The 25,130-nt window shown below is 42.8% G+C and overlaps 1 protein-coding gene across 1 annotated transcript in view; it reads left to right on the forward strand.

Moving 5' to 3' along the window:
* The window catches only part of LOC143500385 (uncharacterized), a 34,935-nt gene extending 21,368 nt beyond the window's left edge, over nucleotides 1-13,567 (forward strand). The window contains exons 4-9 of the mRNA XM_076994503.1: nucleotides 3,007-3,071; nucleotides 4,947-5,047; nucleotides 5,219-5,445; nucleotides 8,724-9,040; nucleotides 12,115-12,174; nucleotides 12,402-13,567. Coding sequence (XP_076850618.1) covers nucleotides 3,007-3,071; nucleotides 4,947-5,047; nucleotides 5,219-5,445; nucleotides 8,724-9,040; nucleotides 12,115-12,174; nucleotides 12,402-12,676 — 1,045 coding nt within the window. The 3' untranslated portion in view covers nucleotides 12,677-13,567. The remainder of the gene's footprint in view (nucleotides 1-3,006; nucleotides 3,072-4,946; nucleotides 5,048-5,218; nucleotides 5,446-8,723; nucleotides 9,041-12,114; nucleotides 12,175-12,401) is intronic.
* Nucleotides 13,568-25,130: the final 11,563 nt, after the last annotated feature.

Consider the following 25,130-nt stretch of genomic DNA (forward strand, 5'->3'; position numbering starts at 1 on the left):
AGACGAGCACAGGACACTGTGCGAACGCACATTAAATAGACAAACCATATAAACCCCAAGTAATGACAAGACGAGCCACAGGTGAGACAGATTACCACAAGACGTAACCGCACCCACTGAGATCCACAGACGCAGACAACTAGACGTAGACAACGTAAACACACGCCCAAAAGGGAGGGGTTGGGGACCGTACCGTGACAATACTGCTCAAAAAATAAAGGTAACACTGAAATAACCATCCTAAATCTCAATAAAATATTCCAATTGAAAATCTTTATATAATATATAGTGGAATGCATTGAGAACAAAATAACATAAAATGATCATTGTAAATCAATATTATTATCCCATGGAGGTCTGGATTTGGAATCATACTCAAAATCAAAGTGGTAAAGCAAATCACAGGCTGATCCCACTTCAGAGGAAATCCCTCAAGACAAGTTAAAACGAGACACAGTAGTGTGTGTGGCTGACAGTAGGAACTGCTAACACACTTCAGCTACATAAGGCCTAGCATTGCCATATAATGGTGGCCACTGAGAATCTGCTGAGGTTAGGTTGGACTCGTTGTCCCGCTTCGGTCATTGTCATGCCGTGGACAATGACATGGTCAATGACTGTTGCTCTCATTTCATCTGTAATGAAAATGTGTTGTCTTGCTCGCCCTCCTTCTCCTCTCCCTCCTTGGCCTGCTCTTCTTTGGACTGCTTCTCGCCCTCTCTGGCCCACTCCTCGGCCTACTCCTCTCCCTCCTATGACACGAACTCCTCTGGCACGAATTCCTCTCCCTCCTTGGCCTGCTCCTCTCCCTCCTCTGACACGAACTCCTCTGGCACGAATTCCTCTCCCTCCTTGGCCTGCTCCTCTCCCTCCTCTGACACGAACTCCTCTGGCACGAATTCCTCTCCCTCCTCGGCCTACTCCTCTCCCTCCTATGACACGAACTCCTCTTCTTCTGCCTTGATCATCCATTTTTGTTTGGAACCTTCAGCAAACTGACTTATATAGGTGTGGTCACATCATTTGCAACATGTGTTTTCAATTATGAGTCGTTATGTTTACTGAATGACATCAGGTATGTTGATTGTGTTCAGGTTTTGCTGACTGTGGGTGGCATTTTGCATCACATGGGCTTCACAATGCATATTGGAGCAGAGATATATGCAAAATGTGTTTTAGCAAGGCAAAATGTGTTTAGAGTTTTGAGAAAAAGGGGACGGGTTTTGTGAACAGTGTCTACAGGTGAATTGTGTTTGTGGTTGTGGAAAATGGGGGGTAGTTTTACTAAATGTGTTTAGGTAACTGGTCATTTTGTTTAGAGTACAGGGTTTTGTGTTTTGGCAATAGAGAAAAACTGTAAAAATTGTAGTGATTGTAGTTTCTACTGACGTCACTAGCTTCATTAGCTATCCAAAGCACCAGCACCAGCTATGCAAAGCACTTATCTAGCAGACCACAGCTTTGTTCTGCCTATAAGGGGTTTCCTGTGGATGGCCCAATTTCCATCATGCAGTTTGAAGTTTGTTTTCCATATGTGGGTTTTCTGTGGGTGGCCTGATTTCCTCCTCTTGGGTTGTCCAAGTTTCCTCCCACACTTAAAATCATATTCAGATCATTTAGCATCTCTGAATGTGCGTGCTGTCAGTGTGTGAGTATGTGTGTGGGAGTGACAGTGTTTGGGCGTGACAGTGTGTGAGGGTGCAGGCCCGTTGACAGTCTTGCTAGGGCCCGGGACAAGAAAGTTTAATGTGCCCCCCCCCCCCCCCCCCTCCCCTAGGCGCACGTCATTTGAATTTCGTCATTTGACAATCCTTCTGTTAGGTCATATAGTATATAATATAGCCACACATCAAAGCTGTTTCTGACAGCTGACTGGTTTATACTTGACGCGTCGCGAGCGTTCGCGCGAAAATGACGTAATCGCAGTGGCACCGCCCGTGTGCGAGGGCCTCGCGCGCTGTCCATTCGCGAGGTCGTGCACCTCTCGACTTTTGTAACTTCACGCGCGACGCGCTTCAGCACAATGAACAAAGTCATGTTTGCAGGGTTCATACACCTTTATAATGTGGAATTAAAGCACTTGTACGTCACTTTAAAGGTCCATTTCAATATTTTCCAGCACGTTAAACTTAAGTTAATTATTTATACATATACTCGAAATAATTCGCTTTTTATCACATTATTTAATGGTTGTTTATTTTCAAAACGCCCAATCTTAACGTCTTCACGAGAACTGTTCAGTCGGACAGCTATTTGTTGTGAAACGAAGTAGTTACAATTTCAAGCATTTTCAAGTACTTTAGCCTAAATTCCAGCACTTTTCAAACCTGGAACACAATGCAACATTAAAATTCGTCAGGTAAATGTTTCCTTTCTTTTCTGCGCTCCAGATTTCTGTATTTACTTTAACTATCCACCACTGTATTTCCCGCTGTTGTGCGGGTACCAGTCGGTTACGGTCGGTGCTGGATCAAACCATTTTCCAGTGGGATGCGGGGGTGAATGCACTTAATGGAAAATATGCAGATAGGTAAAAAAACATATATATTTTAGCCATTGAGTTTATTTTGAGTACAGAATTTTATATTAATGAAAGATTTCAAGATTATTTAAAAATTATAGACTTTAAATAAAAAATAAATTGCTGGGCTCTTTGATGGGCCCCCCTGGCCCTGGGGCCCGGGACAACAGACCCGGTTGTCCCCCCCTGTCGACGGGGCTGTGAGGGTGTGTGTGTGTGTGTGAGTGTGTAAGTTTGTGAGTGTGAGAGTATGTGAGTGTGGGTGTGTGAGTGTGAGAGTTTGTGAGAGTGTGTGAGTATGAGTGTGTGTGAGAGTTTGTGAGTGTGGGAGTTTAGGTGTGTAAGTGTGTGAGTGTGACAGTGTGTGAGTGTGAGTGGATGTATCCTGTGATTGGTGCACTGATGCTGACTCTGGTTCCTCTTTTGCAGATATGTATTCAGGTTAATGATTTGTATAATCTTTCTGTGTGTGTCTGGCTGTCAAGGAAAGTTGGGCCAACAATGACCATGGAGGACCAGTCGGAATCCAACCAGCAAATCGATACTGAAGGTAACATTCAACATACTGAGCAGCCATTAACATAAGCTCTGACTCTATGGCAATGACATGTATTTCATGATTATTTGTAATGACTTTCAGGTTTATGCTTCTGAAAGAGCTTAAAATGTAAACATCAGAAGTTTAATAAATCTTCATCTTGCTCTTTATCAGTGAACAAGTTAGTGTATACTGAATAAAAGGATATTGTAAGTGTGCTGTGTCTACTGCCAGAAGCAAAAATTGGTTGCAAACTACAAACTGGATTCCAAAAAAGTTGGGACACTAAACAAATTGTGAATAAAAACTGAATGCAATGATGTGGAGATGGCAAATGTCAATATTTTATAATAGAACATAGATTCTATAATAGATTCATAATAGAACATAGATGAAAGTTTAATCTGAGTAAATGTAACATTTTAAAGGAAAAATATGTTGATTCAAATTTCTGAGTGTCAACAAATCCCAAAGGAAAAAGGGAAATTGAGCATATAACGAACAGCTGGAAGACCAATTAACACATCAGGTCCAACCATAGGATCTAATGTCAAAAACATGCCACCTGCCTCTTCAGAATTATTCCTATGGTTTGTTAATAATTCCTGCTCATATTACTCATATAATGTGTTAGGATGGGTGGTGTGCCCCCACCTGAAACTGACATGAACCCTATGCCGCTATATTATTCCACTAACAAAATTGATTTTGTTTGGTTTTATCCTGTGAGCCAGCTGAGGGGATTTTCCATCTTGGGTGCTGATTTAACAGGGCAGACAAAAACACTCATGTTGCTAGTGCTTTAATGTGTTGGGTTGACAGTGGTCCCACACAATATTCCAGTACACTGATGAAGAGCAAGATGAAGATTTAGTAAGATGTAGATGAACTGTGTTAATTTGAGTTACTGTGCCGTCCTGCTGTGTGGGCATCTCTGCAACATTTTTACTAGAAACCACATGGTCCTAAAGGTTGCATTCTAACACAAGTTCATCCAGAGTACTAAATTATTTGGAATGTGGACTGTGGACATGCAGAGGGAATTACACCCACACGGTAAATGTAAATGATTTATTAGAGACAGCTTGGAAACAGGAAACATTCGGAAGCTTTGCAGACTGAGTCATTTTTTTTTCCTCGTCTCATTTTTTTACTTTAACATCTCGCTGTCTATAACAGTAATACATATATGGTGTCATTGTTAGCCCCTCCCCCAGCTGTCATTCATGTAGTATGTTTTGCTTGTGTAGCCATGTGTGTTTGTAGTCCCTCCTTGTATTTTGTAACCCAGCCCTCTCATTATTATTATTAAACCCTGTGTTTGTTCTTTTGTCAAGTCAAGTTTATTTATATAGCACATTTTACAACACATGTTGTCACAAAGCAGCTTTACAATTGTATGGGTCCAGATCCCTAATGAGCAAGTCAGAGGTGACAGTGGCAAGGAAAAACACCCACAACTCTTTTGTGTTGCTGATCATTGTTTTCTGGATAGCCCCTTGTGTTAATGTTTTTCCTGGATTATTATTACGGTTTGTTTCTGTGTTTCATTTATGTCTTTGCGTGTTGGTCGTGTTTCATGTATAGACTCACTCACAGATTTGACCAAAGCCTGCCCGTACGACGTTGATTATGGAATGCCCTTTAATAAATCTTGCTCCTCTCAGCGTTTGTGTCCGCCTTATCGCTCCATGACGCCACAAGTGTTACAAATGGTTTGCAAAAAAAAGCATTCAAGAGAATGTTATTTAAGTGCAGTGTTATGGTGTAGTTTTGAACCCTGTTGTATTGTATGTATTTTTTCATGTAATTCTCTACACTGTTCCCACCCTTCCCTCTCTCTCTTTTCCCTCTCTCTCTCTCTCCACTTGTGTGTATTTCACACAGCTCACACTGGTAATCCCCGCTGTGGCTTGCATGACTATGATAAGCACACCAGTATCTGTTGCTCAGGGAAACTGGTAACTAAGAAATCTGGTCTTACACAGGTACGTTTCACTACATTTTTGGTTTTGAGGCACTGCAAAGTGAAAATAGACACTGAAGTTTTTGCATCATTGGAGATCTTCCAAGATGGGATTGTTTCATTACGATTCCACACTGCTCTCTTGTGCACTGACCTTTTGCCTTCGGTTTACTAAGCACTGTGTGATCGGCAGTGTTGCGGTACACAAATGTACCAGCAATGGGAGGAGGAGGGAACGCTGTACTGCAATGGCGTGCTGTATCGCGACCAGCCGGCAGGCTCGGTGTGCACCGGGGACACCGCGTACTCTCTGCACCGTTACACCGTGTGTCAGAAAGAAGGACACCTGCCTGCAGGAGAGCACTGCTGTGGAAGTGACACCTTCAATCCTCACAAGGAGATCTGCTGCGAGGGACACAGGTAGAGCACCTCACCTCATGACTTTTGCTGGTGCACTTTTTTCAGGTTTCTTAATGAAGAACTGAAACAGAAGTTGGACTAGCAGAGCCTGGGAACTTGACTGAGACTCATTTGCCACTGTGTGTGTGGCTGTCTGTCTGTTAGTGTTAGCGGTAGTGAAGTCTATAGTTTTCACTAAAATTGCTCTCACATGTGCAGATGTGTGAGAAACATTTGTCCTGTAATGTGAGGAATGTGTCCTGGCACTTGTCTGGTACATTCATAGACAGGGAGGTGCCCTTGTACAACTACAGCAGTCACTGGCCCTGCAGTAAGACAGTTGAACCAATCAGGGATCAGTGTTTCATGCCAGAGCACTGAGGAAACTGTATAGACATTGTGAGGCTGGGCACATGTTAAGACTCATATGCGTGCCGAGATGATAAAGATGGGGTTTAATAATATCGGAAAAATTGGTTGTAACCAGAGCAAAGCAGGCAGTATCAAAACTTATTCAACAGTTAAAGTCAAAAACAGGTCAGTATCTTCAAAAAACAGTTGCAGGCAATGGTACAAAAGAGCAAATCCAAAAAAATCACATTGAATAACAAACCAGTTCTAACCAAGTAATGACAGACATACAAAAACGATAGAGATGCTTCCATAGGTAGTCAGCAATACTTTGCAATGAGGTAATGGAGAAAAAATGCTTATAAGTGTATTTGTGAATGGGAACAGGTCGGAATCTTTATAATGAGGGGAGGAGGAACGAGGTAGATGATGCATGGCATTCTGTGGATTGCAGTCCTCACGGTCCTGCTAAACATGAACTGATGTCTATCATAAATTCTTCATGTCCAGGTTATGTGGGTATCTTCTGCTTAAATGATTTATATCTACATTGTGGTGAAAATAATACTATGAGACATTTTCTGAGACGTAATTTTCTGCACATATTAATCATTCTCATCAGACAACAGCAAAGCACTCTGGTCTCTTTCTCAGCAGTTACTTCAGCTCCTCATGTAGAGGACAATTATGCAGGTGCTTCATGGTCTAACACAGGGGTGGTGGCCAACCCGTCATAGACCACAAGCCACTTTTTTACTGTGTTACAGCAAAGAGCTACATCATACACATGGGCACACTTGAACATCACCCATCCCTTCCCCCCTCTCTCTCTCTCTCTCTCTCTCTCACACACACACACACGTACACAGAGAGACTGATTTATTGTAAATGTCACACACAAACAGTGTGGAGGCAGTCATGGTCTGGTCTTGTGACCAGAGGGTCCTGGGTTTAATTCGCAGGCCTGAGGTCATGACAAGTGTGCTAAGTGTGATATGTTGTGTGATTATCTATATTATCTATATCTCTGGAAAGCTCTAAAAACTGACGTTATGGGTGTTATCCCTTCAGACAGCGTGACTTGACAGGTGTCATTTAAAAGTATGATAAATGAAACCCTGGTGGTACAAAGCCAATGACTTCCGATGGCTTGTAGTCACTCGCAGTGGCAGTAGCCGCTCGGTGGTCGATGGCTGATATTGCAGCTTTTAATTCAATGTTGATCGTCACCAGATCTTGTCTAAAGATCTTTCTTTTCTGTTTATTTTCCTCACTACTGGTTACAGGTTAAGCAAAATAGCTAGGCTAATAATCGAAACCAATACAAAGCTAAACTATCTACATTTGCACAAATACTACAAATGCGATGCCACTCGCTAGCAGTGGTTTAAATTACACTGATGGCGTGGAGGAACATTCACTCATAACCATAATCTACAATAAATCCTTTAAATTTACAGTGCTGTTGTTAACGGTCTACCACTGTAGATTCACGTACCCTCCTATAATCTGAATTCGATGTTATCACCAAACAGTATTCTGAACTAGTAATTTAGATTTGTCTAACTGGATGTCGGCTAGTATCTTTCATTCAACATAATTTTCAAATAAAAGTTATGAACCATCTTCATTTCAACAAAGGCAACAAATGGCGGTTTGGGGCTCGTCGGGATGATTTAAGCGAGTGGCCGATACGCAGAGTCACCCAAGAGTCTTTAGATGCCAGCAGAGGCAGGTGGCGTTTCTGGACAGCAGAGTCCACACTAAGTGCCACGATTATGTGGCAGCTGCCACAAGGTGCCATTTCTGGGTGGTACAGAGGCCACTTCCTGCTGCTTACATGCTACTTACACGCCAAACAGGAACCGCACCCTTACAGAAAACTTGGCAGAAAGACACTCCTAACCCAATAACTTCTCAGATGTTTTGGGATTGGCCAGATGCAGTTCGATTAGCTCTGAGTTTGTTTGCTCATCCTAAGTATCCCGGATGCTTTCCCAACCTGAATTTCGACCCGAACATGAATTTAGACCTGAGCCTGAATTTCGACCTGAACCTGAATTTGTACCCGAACCTGAATTTCGACCCAAACCTGAATTTTAACTTGAATTTTTGCATACCTGAATGAATTTCACAGACTTTATTTTCAAGTAATAATGGTTTCAGGTTCAGGCTCTGGTTACACTAAAAAAGCTCCATAATGAGCTCTGTTATGTAGGCAACTGTTTGGTTTATTCCAAAACGTGTGACAAAAAACTGCGTCTCACCAACGAGACTCAAAGCAGAATCACTTCATGCCGCTAGTTTCCCATTTTCCACTACGCCGGTTTTAAAAGTATTAGCGGCTCACTAGGCTTGTAAACCAAACCGTACACCACGAAGTTGTAGCAGTCTGTCGCCTTCAGAGCTGATAAGGTACCCGGGCCACGGCACAGATCGTTTGTGCAGGTGAGAGCGCGGGCCGGGTGGGGAGCAGCATGAAACCATGCAAAGTGCCGCAGGTTGGCCACTCCTGGTCTAACATAACCGTATTTGGAATACTCCATCTTCAAAACGTAATACTCCATTTTTAAACCACAATACTCCATCATCAAAATGTAAAACTTAATCTGTAATACGCAATACAACTTCAAAATGTTCTAAATCTAACACTCAATCTTCAAAATATAACACTCTATCTTCAATACATTTCTGGGCTACATATTGATGGTTTGTTTATCTTTTCTAAATAATTATGACTATTGTTTACATTAAATTTATTTGTTCTGTCAGAAAATACATTTCTGATTGGCTGGCAAGTATCTGTTATTTGGACACCTGGCATAGTCTAGGGTGTGTATATATGTGTGAGGGGATTAAAGGACGGTATTTTTGCTAAATGTTCTACCTTGTATGTAGACTTCTGCTCATCTCCAGGGTGATGAATGGGTTTGTCTGTGGTTACACAGACAAAATAGGAATGCAGAGGACATGGTCTGCTGTGGTCATCACGCCTACAATCCCAGAGACTCTGGCTACAAGTGCTGCTCCGGTCACTTCCATGACATCAGAGGCTGGGAGAACCAATCAGAGGCTCAGTGCTGCGGTTCTGTCCTGCTGAGCAAGAAGAAGCAGTGCTGCCACTCTACAGAGCAAACTGTGCCATACGAGGTCCTGGAGGGCCACTCCTGCTGTGGACACTTGTACTACGACATGTCTCTGTGGAGGTGCTGTGCTGGTCATCTCATCCCGCTGACAAAAGAATTGCAGGGTGGACAACAACAAGGTATGAGGACATGCTTCAACTTGCAGAGGATGTGCATGAAGAATAGAAATGCACAATACTTTATCTTTAAATCATTATTGCAAATCATTGCATTCTGCTTGGCCAGAAAATGCCTTTTAACTGTGTACATTTTCTGAGTGCCCAACATGTTTTTTTTCTTTCTCACACACGCTGTGACATGTTCCCTTCACAACTTCTGCTGCTATGTGTGACGGGCAGGGGTGAGCAACTAAAAGGAAGCGATCACGCCAAGTCTCAGGGAAAAAGGATGGTTTAATAGAAAGTGTGCAAACCTAAAACCCGTGCAATATCTCCAAATTAAGGATATAATGACCAGCAGTCAACTGGTACAAAGACAAGACATATATAGGCAAACAAACGACCCTCAGGTGAGACTGATCACAGGCTCCGCCCACCTGAGGGACGCACATGACGTCACCAGACAACAACAACAACAACAGCCGCTGTGGACGGAGGCGGCCGGTAGGGGGCCGCCTCACCGTGACAGACCCCCCCACCAAGCCGCACTCCCCTCCACTGGGTGTGTGGCACACAGCGGCTGCACACAAAACATGAAGGGGCAGGAAGGCAGAGACAGGCAGGAACACACCTCCTGCCGTCCAGGAGCTGGAACATAAAACACAAAACATTAGGCAGCTCACCTCCCCGGGCGGGACCCCGGGCGGGACCCTGGACCGACCGGGCCGTTCACAACACAAAACCACGCCCCGGTCGGTCACAGGGCCCTCATGCCCTAACCGGCGTTTAACCAGAGAGCCCCAAGGGTGTGCGGACGAGGAGCTACGACTCCTTTGTCGTCCTTAGTGTGTGTGTGTGGGTGCAGGTTACTTCCCCGAGGCGTGGCTACTTCTCCTCTTGGACCTACCTCCTCCCAGAGCTGACCCCGGCCCCTGGCTAGGGGTCACCCCAGCCTCCTGGGGAGCCAACCCCTCCCGGGGCCCCATATCGCACGGTGGACTCCTCCACCCAACCCAGGAGCGCCAGAGACCGAGGCCCAGAGCACCCCCGACGCAGGCTAGGGAGCAGCCCCAAGGGCCTCCTGGTCACCCCGGGCAGGAGGGAGGATCTCCATCTCCAGCAGGAGCTTCTCAGACCGGAGCCCCATGGTCCCCAAACATCCGGGGGCCCCATCCCTCTAGGGAGTGGCTCTTCCTGACCAGGCTCCGGTCACCCCACAACACAAGGGGGCTCCTGCCAGGTGGAGACCCCCACAAGGTCCAGGAACACCACAACACCGCCAAGGGGAAGCACCCTCACAGAAACACACAAACACACACCAACATAAAACACAAATGCGCCTCAGACGCCCTCCGTGCCATACCCAGTGGCACGGGACCACAGCCGGTCCCCCCCCCAAACACACATTTAAGGGGAGAAGCATGCTTGGAATTACATGTAACAGTTGACAACACGCTAGGACAAAACACACACGCAAATACTAGACAAACAAAAAACGGTGTACAAACAGACAGACGGAACCCATCACATGCGCGCTCTGCTTATACAAACACACAGTGACGCGCGCCGCTCAGAGCCGCAGTCGCTCCCCACATTAAACACACGACACACGGGGAGCGAGGCGACAGTGACGAGCGGCAACCGCGTCACACATAAAACATTCAACATAGAACATAACGAGCACGCACACTGGTCCACACGTCCGTCGACATGTACACACATTCATAACACACACGAGAGTCTACCCAGGCAGACACCCTGGTCCTCGCCGTGCCACACACACACAAGCGCACGGCGGAACTCTCGCAACATACCATGGACACGAAGAGCTGTCTCAGGGCAGACTGCCCTGGTCCTCGCCGTGCTACACACACACACACAAAACACAAAAGCACGGCGGAGCTCTTCAAACAAAACACCACGCAGACAAACACTTACCACGAGACATGACCACGAACGAAGGAGAAAGAAAAAGAGACTCGGCGGCTTCCGAAGGGTGGCTGGTCATTCTGTGACGGGCAGGGGTGAGCAACTAAAAGGAAGCGATCACGCCAAGTCTCAGGGAAAAAGGATGGTTTAATAGAAAGTGTGCAAACCTAAAACCCGTGCAATATCTCCAAATTAAGGATATAATGACCAGCGGTCAACTGGTACAAAGACAAGACATATATAGGCAAACAAACGACCCTCAGGTGAGACGGATCACGGGCTCCGCCCACCTGAGGGACGCACATGACGTCACCAGACAACAACAACAACAGCCGCTGTGGACGGAGGCGGCCGGTAGGGGGCCGCCTCACCGTGACACTATGTAGTGATTTTCCATGTGGTTTTTGTTTTTCTTGTGTTATCAAAGTGTCACCGTGTTTAGCACCTTGGGAAGATAAATAAGTAGGTAATAATGGGTATGCCAGTTGGCCTATGCTAGTATCATGCCATTGTGTCCAGTGTCTTATAGAAGTAAATAATGCAAAAAGATATTTTTTTCATTTTCAAATAATTTAGATATGGATCAATTTTTGGCCGAATTGTCAAAAAAGATCCATCTTTGGTTTTCACCACTCTGTTAAATATGCTATTGATGGCTAATGTATCATCTAGCTTGGTGCATAGCCATAATGTTGTCAATTGACGAATGCTAGCCAGTAAAATATGCCCTCAAATAGTAGCAGTAAAGTTAAACAATACATAGCCTACTGTTATATGAACTGGGAAAGGCTAAAGGCTAGTAATGAAAACCTAATTATGTAATGACTACTGATTAACAACATGCTAAAAGTAAACTGAACACTAAACTGAAAAGTAGGCCTACTTCAAAACTAATACACTCTAATACAGTATGCTGACTAGCTGCTGATCAATCAGACAGTGTGCTGATGCTGATCCATAATGTATAAGCACTCAGCAACTACCCATATAGATGACTAGTTAGCCTGACTAGATGTTAATGTCTGCACTGCAGACTGCATCAGCTGCCACCTGCTGTTGATACTGAAACAGTATAAATCACAGGAGATCGAAGCTTGCGTTTAAATGAAGAAAAAATCTGCATTAGTAGTAATGTGACTTCATTGTGTCTGTTGATTATTTTCCAGAGTTCAAGTCTCTTCCATCCCTGTCAGACTACAACATCTCAGCCATTTGCAGAGATAAAAGTAATGTCATTTTATCCACAGTTATTAATGCTTCCACATTCCTGATGTTCCTAAGCAGGAGTATAAAATATGGAGTACATTTCTAGATCAGTAGTTTTGATATTCCTATGACATGGCATTCATCCAGTGTTTTGTGTGTGTGTGTGTGTGTGTGTGTGTGTGTGTGTGTGTGTGTGTGTGTGTGTGTGTGTGTGTGTGTGTGTGTGTGTGTGCGTATGCATTGCCAGTGCTACTGGGAACAGTTGTGAGCGAAGCTATCAATAAGACATTTCGCTCTGTAGTTTTGACGGAAGTTCTATACATCTGGAACACGACCACAAACACCATTGCAACACCTGGGGGACAACTTGAAGTCAGCTCACTAGATCACTGCAGTTTCCCTTTTCTGGAGTCAGGCAGGATGTACCTCTGGAGTCAGGATGAGCCGATAGCCAGGATTACCGACGTGGTCTCTGCCCTGCACTATATTCTGACCCACTGTCATTCAAACAATATTGGTTAACTGCTTGCCATTGACTTGCCAATGACCTGATTGTGGGGTGTTTTTGATAAAATCTCATTATAACAAAATATAATTTCAAAATCAGTGTTAATCAGTGTTACTCTTGTAGTAATGTATCTTCTCTTGAAAAAGCAGGTCTCAAACTACAGCAAAATATGCTGATGTGATCTTTGAAATTGGATCATGTCCTTTTTGAATACCCACCATGCTTTGGTGCTTTGCGACTGAGGTGTGTTAAACACACTCACATTATGAATTACTCTTTGGGATTCCTATATATAAAGCAATTGAGGAACCTGCCATGTTGTATGTCTTAAAAGCTATGCTAATGGGTTTTCCCGAATACATTAAGCTAATGTTTAAGCATCATAGCAGCCAACATTTATTATATGATATGCAATGTCCTTTTAGTTCAATTTCGATTTTAGGTCAATGATTTATGTCTCAAATGTTTTATTAATTTCTTGCGGATTAGTTTAAATGCATCTCAAAGCGTTTTTACTGCTCCTGGATCTGATTAGTTTAAGCCCATAGATTAAGTTGAAGCCATCCATTATCTTGAAATTGAAATTTTATGGTTTTCTGTGATATGGTGCAGGTTTAAATTCTGGCATTGATTTTATTTTACTTTACTTTATTTTAGTTTATTAATACTATGAACATTTCTTTAACTACTTCAGCATTCAGATAAGGAAATTGTTTGTTATATTACAGTGATTGCATTGTTTTGATAAATATTAAGCTAACTTTCTAGTTTCAGGGATCAATTTTCTATGTTCATAATGAGATATAAGAATGCATTTCAAAATTTTTACAATGACATGTCAGCTACGTATGAACTTCTTTTTTTTTTTTTTTTTTTGCACATTCAGTGTATTCATGTTTTTAAATAAAGTTTCCAGAAAGCATTTAATATGTGTGGTTATATTTTGATTAAATCTATCAGGGCTCTCAAGTTGTTGTTGACGGGGACGGGGGGGGGGTGGCGGCGAACGTTAATTGTTGAGCGGGGGGGGGGGGGGGGGGGGGTGTATGTGGCGAATGTCAGTTGTTGAGCGGGGGGGGTTGTATACGTTGTATATCGCGATCGATCGCCAGTGGAGGGCGACATAGATATGGATCGGAGGTAAATAAACTAGATTTTTTTCTCACCGTGTGAAATCGGAGGTGTGGCGTGTGAGCGTGTGAAGACGGTCAAATGCGTGTGTCACACGCTCAATGCGTGAGACTTGAGAGCCCTGAATCTAGTTTCACAGAAACTTGGGAAATTGGGTAGTGTACACAGGGGTGATAGTGGGAAAAACTTCTGAGCCTGAACTTTTTCTGAGCGGGGGGGAAGGGGGATGTTAGTGTACCATATTTAGAATATTTTATAATTAATCTTTAAATTAATTAATAATAAATAAGTCAGGTAATCATTATAGTGAAATAAAAAACTAATTTCTATTAATATTCTGAGAAAATGCTGTAACGTGTAAATGTATTACAACTTACGCCGTAAGGCGGCCAGGATGAACCAGATCGTCTGACCACCTGTACCGGCTAAAAAAAAAAACACTCTTATATTTCTGATAAAAATTTAACTTAATCAGAATAAAGATAAAATACTGAAGTTATCTTGCATCTACCTCTGAAGCTCTTCCGATGTCTGAAATACAGGCGGTCCCCGGGTTACGACGTTGATCTGTCGTAAATCGATTTTCGGTGTAAATCGGAACATACGTACATGTATGTACGTAAATAACGTACTATACGCAGTTATCCTATCCTAAAGCTAGCCTTTTGGCAAATACCTTTATCCATAGCTGCGTTTAACTAATCCTGACGCCACGCACACCAAACACCAAGTTCCGTTTACGACGCAGAACCATTTAGGTCCAAACAAGGCTTTATACAGTAAATAGGAGATGTGTAGTAACCACGAAAAATCGTAACTTGGGAACCTCGTAAGGATCATATTTCGGCCTCAAAACAGATAGCATGCGCGCGCGTGTGGTTTATCATTATGATTTGACGGATTTTTCCCCCCCTCAATTTTTTTTCTCGCGGACATGTCGGTACGCCGGCGTGGCGCCTGAAAACTATCAGGCCTGTGTACAGTAAAGTGTAATGAGTAATGAATAAAAACTATTCCTCCAGTCCTAAACTTTATGGTATTTATCCTGGATGCGTTAAGGTTTACCATAGTTGTTTTAAGACTGGAGCTTCAATAAGGTAATAACCACATTTGTACTAACCACCTCATATAGCCACATGCTCTGTAAGTGTTCAACAATAATTTTAATGTTATAACAATAACTGCAAGGTTTGTTTATCACTACAGCTTGTTGGATGTGTCACATACCTGACTAGGCTTGTTAATGGCAATAGTGGATATGAGAGGCACCTTACATGAGGGAACTTCCTAAATTAATCTGACTTGAATGTAAAGTGTCAGATTTTTATCTTGCTGTTATTATCTATGAGACCGTGATCCAGGAATGTTGACCCTCAAACCTGAAAAAATTTCAATTAAGGAAGAGCAGGACCAGTTTGTTGGCCAAATGTATTAGCCAAAAGAAAGAATTTGTTGGCTGAAAGCAATTTAAATTTAAAAACAATATTAATATTTAGGAACCTTAATACACTTTGAGCAATTTCTCACAGTAGCAAGCTAATCAGTACAGGACCAGGTGACAGTATTTTACAGTAAGTAATAAGCAAGGAGATTATTAATCTACCAGATATAATAAATAAGATACAGGATAACAATGTGATTAAGTTATGGGACTTTTTGGGTGGTGGGGGTAACCACATTTACATTCAGGGTCACAGATGCTTGTTGTGCAAAAGTCTGTAGACATGACTAAATGTCTACAGCACTTCATTATACATGACTAAACATGAATCTTAAAACAACAGTCAAGTGGGTCAGGAAGGCAGTATGTGAGATTGTAGACCCACAGGAATGCAGATGTACATAGCTGAAGGATCTGCCTTCCTGTGGGTCTACAATCTCACATACTTTTACAGCATTAGTACAGGCGAATGCTTTTAGACAAAACAGAGGTTTACAAGCATTTTAGAGGCAGTATTAAGAACTGCATATATGTGATATGTAACATACAATAACTTTGATGGTGTGGTTGTATTCATGGACGTAATTTTGATTTCAAAAGTGGGGGGGACATGGATTCGTAGCTATTTAAATATTTGGTTTTAACCGTAAAAACTGGGGGGGACCAAAGCCGGCTTTTGAAAAAGTGGGGGGGACATGTCCCCCCCGTCCCCCCCCAAAATTACGTCCGTGGTTGTATTACCCATCCCCCCATGCAACCAAAATCCCATCGACCTCAGGTGTGTACTGCCCCCCAATAAAGGTTTTTGTTGTGACTTTTCTTCGCTGTTTACATGGTCTTAAGCTTAAAGACAATAGGGCTACACAGGACTATATACATAAAGTAAGGCCCTCATGTCACATAGGGCTCTGCCCCCACTCTTCTAGCTGTCACTCCACTCCTGTTCCATTGTGCCTGTGTTTTTCCTTGCCTGTTAATCCCGCCTTGTTATCTGTTGTCATGGTTTTCCTCTGTCTGTCACACCCCTGTTGTCAGTGTTCCCACCTGTGTCTAGTTTGGTTCTGTGTATTTAAACCCAGAACCTTGTACTTCTCCTCTGTGTCGGTTATTGTTCATTGCAGTAGTTCCCTGTTTTCCTGCCCTGTCGCCTTCTGCATTTTTGATTTTTGGAGGTGTGAAAGGGGGAGGGGTAGTGGGTAAACCAACAAGCCTCCACAGCGACCAGCTGACACCTTCAAAGTGATTGATAGCTGTTCTAGTAGGAAGTAGTAGGAAGGACAGCTGCAGGTTATCACTGCTGAAAGTGATCATGCTAATTATGATCATTATGACGGGAGCTGACTTGCGACTTTCCCCCTGTGCCAGCAGGCGGGACAACTCTGGAGCCAGCTCTGAGAAAGGGACATCAAAGCAAGTTAAAACTGTAAATGTGGGAATCATGTGATTGCATGTATCTTTTTTACTCTTTGTCATTATTACTTGCTGTTGCTTAACCAAATCCTTATTGAGTCTGCTCTTTTATTTCTTCAGAACTGTCGTCATCAGATGGGACCAAATTCCTGATAGCGTGATGGCACATAAACCTAAAGGTTACAGCATAATCTGTAAATGTACCATATTTTGTCAACTGTGATTTTTTTTCACCGCAATCGAAATTTGTCCTCCGCTTTTAACCCATCTGTGCAGTTAGAACACACACACACACACACACTAGTGGTTACTAGGGGGCTGTGGATCACACGTGCCCAGAGTGGTGGGCAGCCCTAGCCCGGTGCCCAGGGAGCAGTTGGGGTTAGGTGCCTTGCTCAAGGGCACCTCAGTCATGGCCTCAGGTCTGGGAATCGAACACACGACCCTCCGGTCACAAGACCAGTCCCCTACCACCAGGTCTGCACCTGGTTTTAAAGTGGATTCCACCATAAACTACACCAGGGGTGCCCACAGTTTTCAGCTTGCGAGCTACTTATAAGATGACCAAGTCAGAGAGATCTACCGGGGTGGCGGCGAACGTAATTTGTTGAGCGGGGGGGGGGGGGGGGGGGGGGGGGGGGGGGGGGGGGTTGACGCGATCTACGCACATTCCTTCGCGATCGACCGACACTTCCTTCGACGTAATGAGCACCCCTGAACTACACCTAAACCAGCAATGACTGAGTGAGCAGAATTTCTTGTTCTTCTTTTGGCAATTCCCGTTTAGGGGTCACATTTAATTATATTCTCATTTCTAATGCATTGAATGTTATACAACTGTTTGTTCTTGGCTGCACTGTGTATTAATGTCAGTTGTATCCTGTTTATCCTATCCTAGTTTTATTATGGTCTTATGGATAGAAGGAATGAAAAACAATACATTCGTGGTTTGCCACAAGGTCAAAAGCACAGAATGCAAACTGAATGTGCCATTATGTAATGCATACTTGGTATATAATCTGATATCATGAGATATTATAAAACCTCTTTAGGCCAAACGACTGCTTCAGTTTAACCTCATTCAGTCTCTTCCTCTCTTGCCTCACGAGCTGCTGGGCCTCCATTTTCTTGTGTATCTATATTTTTTAACCTTTCATTCCATTGGGAAGTGGTGAAAAAATGGTGCAGTTGAACATCCCTGATATCAAACATTGAGGTACACAGCCGAGGTAATTCTTGGGATTATACTATTTCTGGTACTTTATTGGTCTTGACAAAGGCATTTTTTTCTCCTTACTGACAAGAAATAAAATACCAGTAATAAAAGCACTAGTTAGGTTAGTTCACATTCTGTCACATCCAGCCCCTCCCTCCTCCCTGGTCCTGCCTAGTTTCCCCATTTGAGCTCAAAAGCTACTAGATAAGGGACAAAGAACAGAACTGGCATCAAGAAAGACAGGGAGGCACAGAGGAGCAGGAAGTCTTTAGTTGTGTAACACATCAGCAATTTCACTGAAGGTCTTTGAGGTTTCTACTCAATGAAAATCTACAATATTTTAATTGTAATTCAAAGTGGTAAGACGTTTTACTCAAATTCATTAAAGTGGTGGTCTACAGGCATGGTCTTATTGTTGACCTTTACTCTGAAGATTACAGGAAAAAGGCTCATTTCTACAGGTTTTTTGCATGTGATTTTAAACAGTTTAATCTAGGGGTGATCTGCAATAGTTGCTGATTCAACTATTCGATTGGAGGACCCCTAGTCATCTATGAACGTCATAGTCGAATGTACCATTCTGACTGCCTAGGGGTGCCCAAGGATGCTGCTAAGCATTAGTTGTTACATGAAATTAGAGGTATATTCAACTAAGGATTTTCATAGTCGAATCTGATTCGTCAGATTTTCCCTTTAGTCAACTAATAGTCTAATCAGGTTTTTTTTTAATCTAGAGCACCTTAAAAGGGATCCCGTTCTCATTCAGGACTTTTTTCCACTTCAAAATAAAAACCTAAAACACTCAGATAAATGAATAAACATGGTAGGTTATTCAGCTTTTATTTATTTACTTTCTATTTATTTATTTTTTAATGAAACGTTAGAGAACATTAACTGTCAGTGCGCAGTGCGCATATCGAACTGTCAGACAGGCATTAACAGAAATTAGAATGATTTTATTTGACAAAAGGCTATATATAACGAAAACAAAGACATTTCATGTAACATCTAATGCTTAGCAGCATCCTTGGTCACCCCCATCGGGAGTATAGTCGACTATAGTCGAATCAGCGACTATTGCAGGTCACCCCTACATGAAATGTCTTTGTTTTCGTTATATATAGCCTTTTGTCAAATAAAATCATCCTAATTTCTGTTAATAAATATTTTTAAATGATGTGTGCACATTAACAATAGGCTTCTTCCTTACTACACATTAATAAATCACACCTTACAGTTGCACAATCCAAATGAGCGGAGTTGAACACGCAGAAAAAAAAAAACAAAGTTCAGCCATTTGTTGTCATGTCGTCGCAAGTAGGCCTATAAACATTTTTTGTTGTTGTTTGCTTTTTAAACCGTTACTTGAACCTTTACTTATAATTTTTTGCTGTTGTGTGGCAAATTGCTTTTATATTTTCAGGCAGGCACATTTTACTTAAAATATTTTTGACATTTTGCACAGTGCCTGTCTGACAAAGTTTGATATGCGCACTGGCTGTCATGTGGTCCAGCCCCCCCCCCCCCCTGTCAGTCTTGTCTTTTGTTTTGTCCTCTGTGTGTTTGAGTGTCTTTTATTTTGACACTTCCTAGTTGTTTCTGTTTTCACACCCCTGCCGTGTTCCCTGCCCCTCGTTATCACCTTCAGGTGTGTCTTATGTCCCTTGTTTAGTTGATGTATTTAAGTCCTGTGTTTGGTCTCTGTGGTGGTGGTTTATTGTAAGCTTGTACGTGAACGTTGCATGTTATCGTTTGTAGACTATACGTCTGTTGTTCCCGTTGTGAGTAGTGGTTTGTGTTCAGTTTTGTTCAAGCTCTCTGTGTCTTCGTGTGTTAACCTCTAAGCATTGTTTGGTCCTTGTATATATCGTGTATAGTGGGTTAGTGTAGTGTGTGAACGTTGTTAAGTTGTTAAGTGTCTTCCTGGAGATAGTAGCTGTGAGTTGTACGTCTAGTTTGTGATCACTGGTTTTTGTTTGTGACTGTTGTGGTTTTTGTTCCTCCTTTATTCTTTATGTTTGTTATCACGTCACCTTTAGTCCTTGTAAGAGTTGTTATTTCTTATGTTAGTCAAATCATATTAAAAACACCTTAAAATCTGCATTTTGCGTCCCACCTGTTCAGCCACAACCGTTACACTGGCGGTGACTTTTTAAATTAATGTTCTCTAAGGTTTTATTTTTAAATAAGTAAATGAATAAATAAAAGCTGAATAAAGCCAACCTACCATGTTTATTTATTTATCTGAGTGTTTGAGTTTTTCCTTTGAAGTGGAAAAAAGTCCTCAATGAGAACGGGATCCCATTTAAGGCGCTCTAGAAAAAAGGGAAAATTAGTAGGCTATCACCTGTTTCTAATTAGTCTCGTTATCTCTTGTGTACTTGGCTATAAGTCATGGAAATTATGGCTCTTTGAAGGGGGGGGAGGGTTATGGGGAGTTGGTTCTTTTTTGTCAGGCAGCAGGAGGTGCGACAGGGAAAATGATTAGACACCCTAAAAATATTTTATTAACTGCAAATAAAGTTTGTATCACCTATTATATATTTGTTTTCTCCTTTGCTCGGATTGTAAGTAATCTTACGATCATTTAATAAATATTTAACTAACTAAAAATATCTCATTTATCTAGGTCTTGAACTAAACGTCCATACATATTTATATTTTCAATGGTGCACATCACAGGTGCACATCACTAAGGCAGCTCCATCACAATTCCTTTCAAGGCTTCTTTACGTTCATAGGGAGATTGTCCTTGCCAAAGTCAACTTTGGCTTACTCACAGCGAAGATATAACGCTGGCACTCTTATTCCACCTACATCTCGGTGGTAGGGGTGGTGCAAGTGTGCTGTGCGAGCGGAGACCAGGACACAGAGGAGTTCACATCGGAGTAATAGGACCTCTGGATACTCTTTCAACTCAGGGGGAGAGTCAGGATATGTGGCAGTGACTCTGGGCAGATATGATTCTTCCAGCGCATTCTCCAATGAGTCCCCCCCCTTTCTCAGGGACTCAGGCAAACTTTCCCAGTCCATCAGCGATGAAAGGGATAGAGTGTACCAGTCCTGTAACCAGGGTAGGCAGCCTCCAGGAAAACGAGCCCTCATAGAGCTGGTTCCTGGGGAAGCAAATTCTATGCTGGCTAGGGCGTCTCTTCCCCTGATTGCCAGCCAAACATTCAACTTCTGCAAAGCAGACTGCATGCCTGTGAAACTGCACGCCTGTGGCGGGGTGGAGGAAAGAGAGAAATACTTCTTCCCCATCCTGTCCCACTTACTTTGTCCCCACTTTGTTTCTCTGTGATTTTCGCGGGGGTTGTGCAGGAAGCCGGGATGACACAGAACATTCCAGAACCTATTTATTTTTACATAGCAGGACAATCCTGGGAAACACAAAAATGAAAGCCACACCCTCCAGACAAAACACAACAGACAAAGAACTAAGACCAGACACACGCTTAAGTATACAACAAACAATATCAAATGGCGCAAGGAAACAAGGAAAAGGTGAGATGACTAAACATGCACGCTCACGCACACACACAAGGCTGTATACAAACACCTCAAAGGTTTTTGGTCTACATACACCAACATGCCGAGAGGGAGGGGTCACTGGTAACACTTAGCAATACTAATTATTATAGTGCTCTTTAGCAGATAAATTTTCTTTTGGCTAATACAACAAACTGGCCCTGCTCTTTTTAAATTCTTTATTCACGTTTGAGGGTCAAGAACCCTGGATGATCACGGTCTCACAATGGATTACAACAAGATAAAAATCTGACACTTTATATTCATGTAAGATTCATTCAGTAAGTTCCTTCCTAATCCACGCCTACAGAGTTTTTCCTTGCCAGTGTCACAGCTGGCTTGCTCATTAGGCATCTAGACCCATGCACTTGTAAAGCTGATTTGTGAAAACGTGTGTTGTAAAAATAGCTATTTAAATAAATTTGACTTTGACATTTGAGTTCATCATAGTGATGAACAAAACCTTGCAGTTATTGTTCAGGCTGCGCACAGTGATGTCCACTTCCCACATTAAAGTCATTGCTGAATACTTACAGAGCATGTGGTTATATTGGGTGGTTAGTAGAAGAGTGGTTATTACCTTATTGAAGTTCTCGTCTCAAAACAACTATGGATAAACCTTAACACCTCCAGGATAAATTCCATTAAGTTTAGCACTGGAGGAATTGATTTTATATCTTATCTGATTACACTTTACACTACCCACTTTCCCGAGCACTACATTATGGTCTTTTCTGTGTGGTGTTGTAGTAGGTAAGTAATTTTTAGTCACGAGCAATCAGATAGGACAACGCTGAAATCAACTGTACTACTTAATTCTCCAAACGTAGACTGCACTTTACTTTTATCTAGATGTGCGGGCGCATCTGCTGGTAAGTATATGATAAGTCTCAAGACACAACATTCTGTGAAACTAGATTTCATCAAAATATAAGCTTACGTTAAATGTTTGTTGGATACTTTATTTGAAAACATTAATACATTAAATGTGCAAAAAATGGTTCATATGTAGCTGACATGTCATTGTAAAAAATGCTTCTCATTATATATATATTTCTAAAACCAGAAAGTTTAAAGACATACAGGGGTGGGTTTCCCGATAACGAACGATCTTAGAAGGTTACAAACAACTTTAAGAACGATGTAACCAAATTTACGAGTGTTTCCCAAAAGCCTTCGTAGTCTCCAAATTTACAAACGAGTTCTAAGTAGTTCATAGTGGACTCTTCCTCTGCATCTGCACTGGAAAAGCTATGCTAGTCGAAAACCGAACGACCGATTTACATATTTTTTTCATTATTACAATGCAAAAGTATCATTGGCAAAATGACAATCATAAAAACTAACAACTAATAAGTGTTGAAATTTCAAGTATAAGAAAAAAATGAGTAGAACATAAATTATTACCTTTGCAATTCTGACCAATCGTAGGCTTTTATCAGGGCTATAAATAAGGCACACAATTAAAGGGCTATTCAAAAATATTTGTAATGATTCAAGGGCGGGGATGACGCACATGCAGATATTCAAATGATTTATTAGAAGAACAGGAAACTAAACACAGAACAATGAGGGCTAACGAGTGATATGGTAAGTAGACAAGGAAAACATACACTAGACTAAACGGCTAACAAAACCATAAGGAAACCTAACATGAGCCGGGCAGAAAACTATGAGACACTAAACTGAAACAGAGAGAGCAAACAAGGCGAGGGAGACACATACACAACGCACGTAGAAAAACCCGGGAAGTAACAACGGGGAGGACGACAACTAAAAGGAAGGAGATACTAACAGGGCAAGGAATAAAATAAACAGCTACACGAGACTACTATGAAGAAACTAGGGATAAGTACAGAGACAGAGAGACTAGCAAACAATACAAACTACGTGGAGCTGGGAGGCTGGGTAACAAGGAGAACTATGACAGTATATTAAAACTAGGAGGGAGGTAGACAACAAGAACATGAACACGAAAGCAGGGAAATACAAAAACCATGAACAGGCAGACAGGGAGGTACTCACAAAACCACAATGACTGACATGGGAATGAAACACCACAGGGATTATATACACTGGACAAGACAGAGAAACAAGACTCAGGTGTGCGAGACTAACGAAGAGGGCGTGACGGACAGATGGAGGGACGAATGGGAGCGGGGAGCTAGGCGGGACCAGGGAGGAGGGAGGGGCTGGACGTGACAATATTCCTCTACAACCAGCCACCCAGCGACTCACAGCATATGGGGGTGAGCAGCTAAAAGTGAGGGGCACCTGCCAACTGAGATGCAAGTATAGAGATCACTCAGTAACACTAGATTTTCACATTGTTGACACCAAAGCACCACCAATACTAGATATGAGGGCTAGTCTGGACCTGAACCTGATCAAGCTGATACTGTCTGTCTCTAGCAAAGACAAGGCCCGGAGCCTACTAGAGGAGTATGCAGACGTCTTCCAGGGCATCGGAGAGTTCCCAGGTGAATGTCACCTCCGTGTTGACCCGAGTGCCACGCCCATGGTATACCCACCTCGCAGAGTCCCCATTGCAGTGTGAGATAGGCTCAAGCAAGTGCTCAACAAGATGGAAAGGTCCAACATCATACACAAGGTAACCGAACCCACTGAGTGGGTGAACGCTCTGGTGGTAGTAGAGAAGCCACACAGTGGCAAACTGAGAATATGTCTGGACCCAAGAGAACTCAACAAGGCACTCCAAAGGCCTCATAACAAGGTGTTCCTGAAGTCAGATACTTTGGCCATGTGTTATCATGCGAGGGCATCAAACCAGACCCCATGAAAGTAAAAGCCGTCCAGGAAATGCAGCCACCAAAAAACAGAGCTGAACTGGAGACCATCCTGGGGACAGGTTTGCACCACACCTGTCACAGGTAAACTCACCACTGCGACAGCTCTTAAAACAGGAAAACGAGTTTGCATGGGACACATCACAATGAGGCATTCAAGCGAATAAAGGATCTGATAACACACCAACCCATGCTCGCATACTTCGATCCTCAAAAAGAACTGATGCTTCCATGAGTACATGTATGGCCGCCAGGTTACTGTAGAATCAGACCACAAAACCCTTGAAGCCATACTCCGCAAACCATTGGCCACAGCGCCCCCATGATTACAGAGGATGATACTGCAGCTACAGAGGTACAACATCCACATCATATATCGCCCTGGGAAAGACATACCAGTGGCTGACACCCTATCTCGCAAATCCTTAGAACATCACAATAACAGAAGGTTTGGGAGCACAGGGGCATATGCTCATCAGCAATGTCCCAGTAAGCAAGAACAAACTACAAGAAATCAAAGAAGCAATAGCTATAGATGTCCACCACACTCAGAAGCATCACAAGATCAGGCTGGCCTGATGAAAGAAAGAAGTGCCCACTCAGCATCCAAGAATACTGGAACCACAGGGCTGAGATCACTGAAATCGACGGCATACTGTTCAAAGGTGAGAAAATCATAATCCCTCAAACCCTCAGAGCTGATATGATACAACGCATCCACACCGCCCGGTGTGACATGGTCATAGAGAAAAGCAAGAGCCGCTCCCGCAACATTCTTTTCTGGCCTGGCATGGGAAAGCAGAAACATCCGTAGAACAGTGTAGCATATGCCAGGAATGACGCAGCTCCAACATCAAAGAGCCACTCCTTTCACATGCCATACCCAAAAGCAGGGGTGGATTGGGGAGAAAAAGTGGCCCGGTAGTTCCTGACAG

This window comes from Brachyhypopomus gauderio, chromosome 2, assembly GCF_052324685.1.
Source record: "Brachyhypopomus gauderio isolate BG-103 chromosome 2, BGAUD_0.2, whole genome shotgun sequence".
NCBI lineage: Eukaryota > Metazoa > Chordata > Actinopteri > Gymnotiformes > Hypopomidae > Brachyhypopomus > Brachyhypopomus gauderio.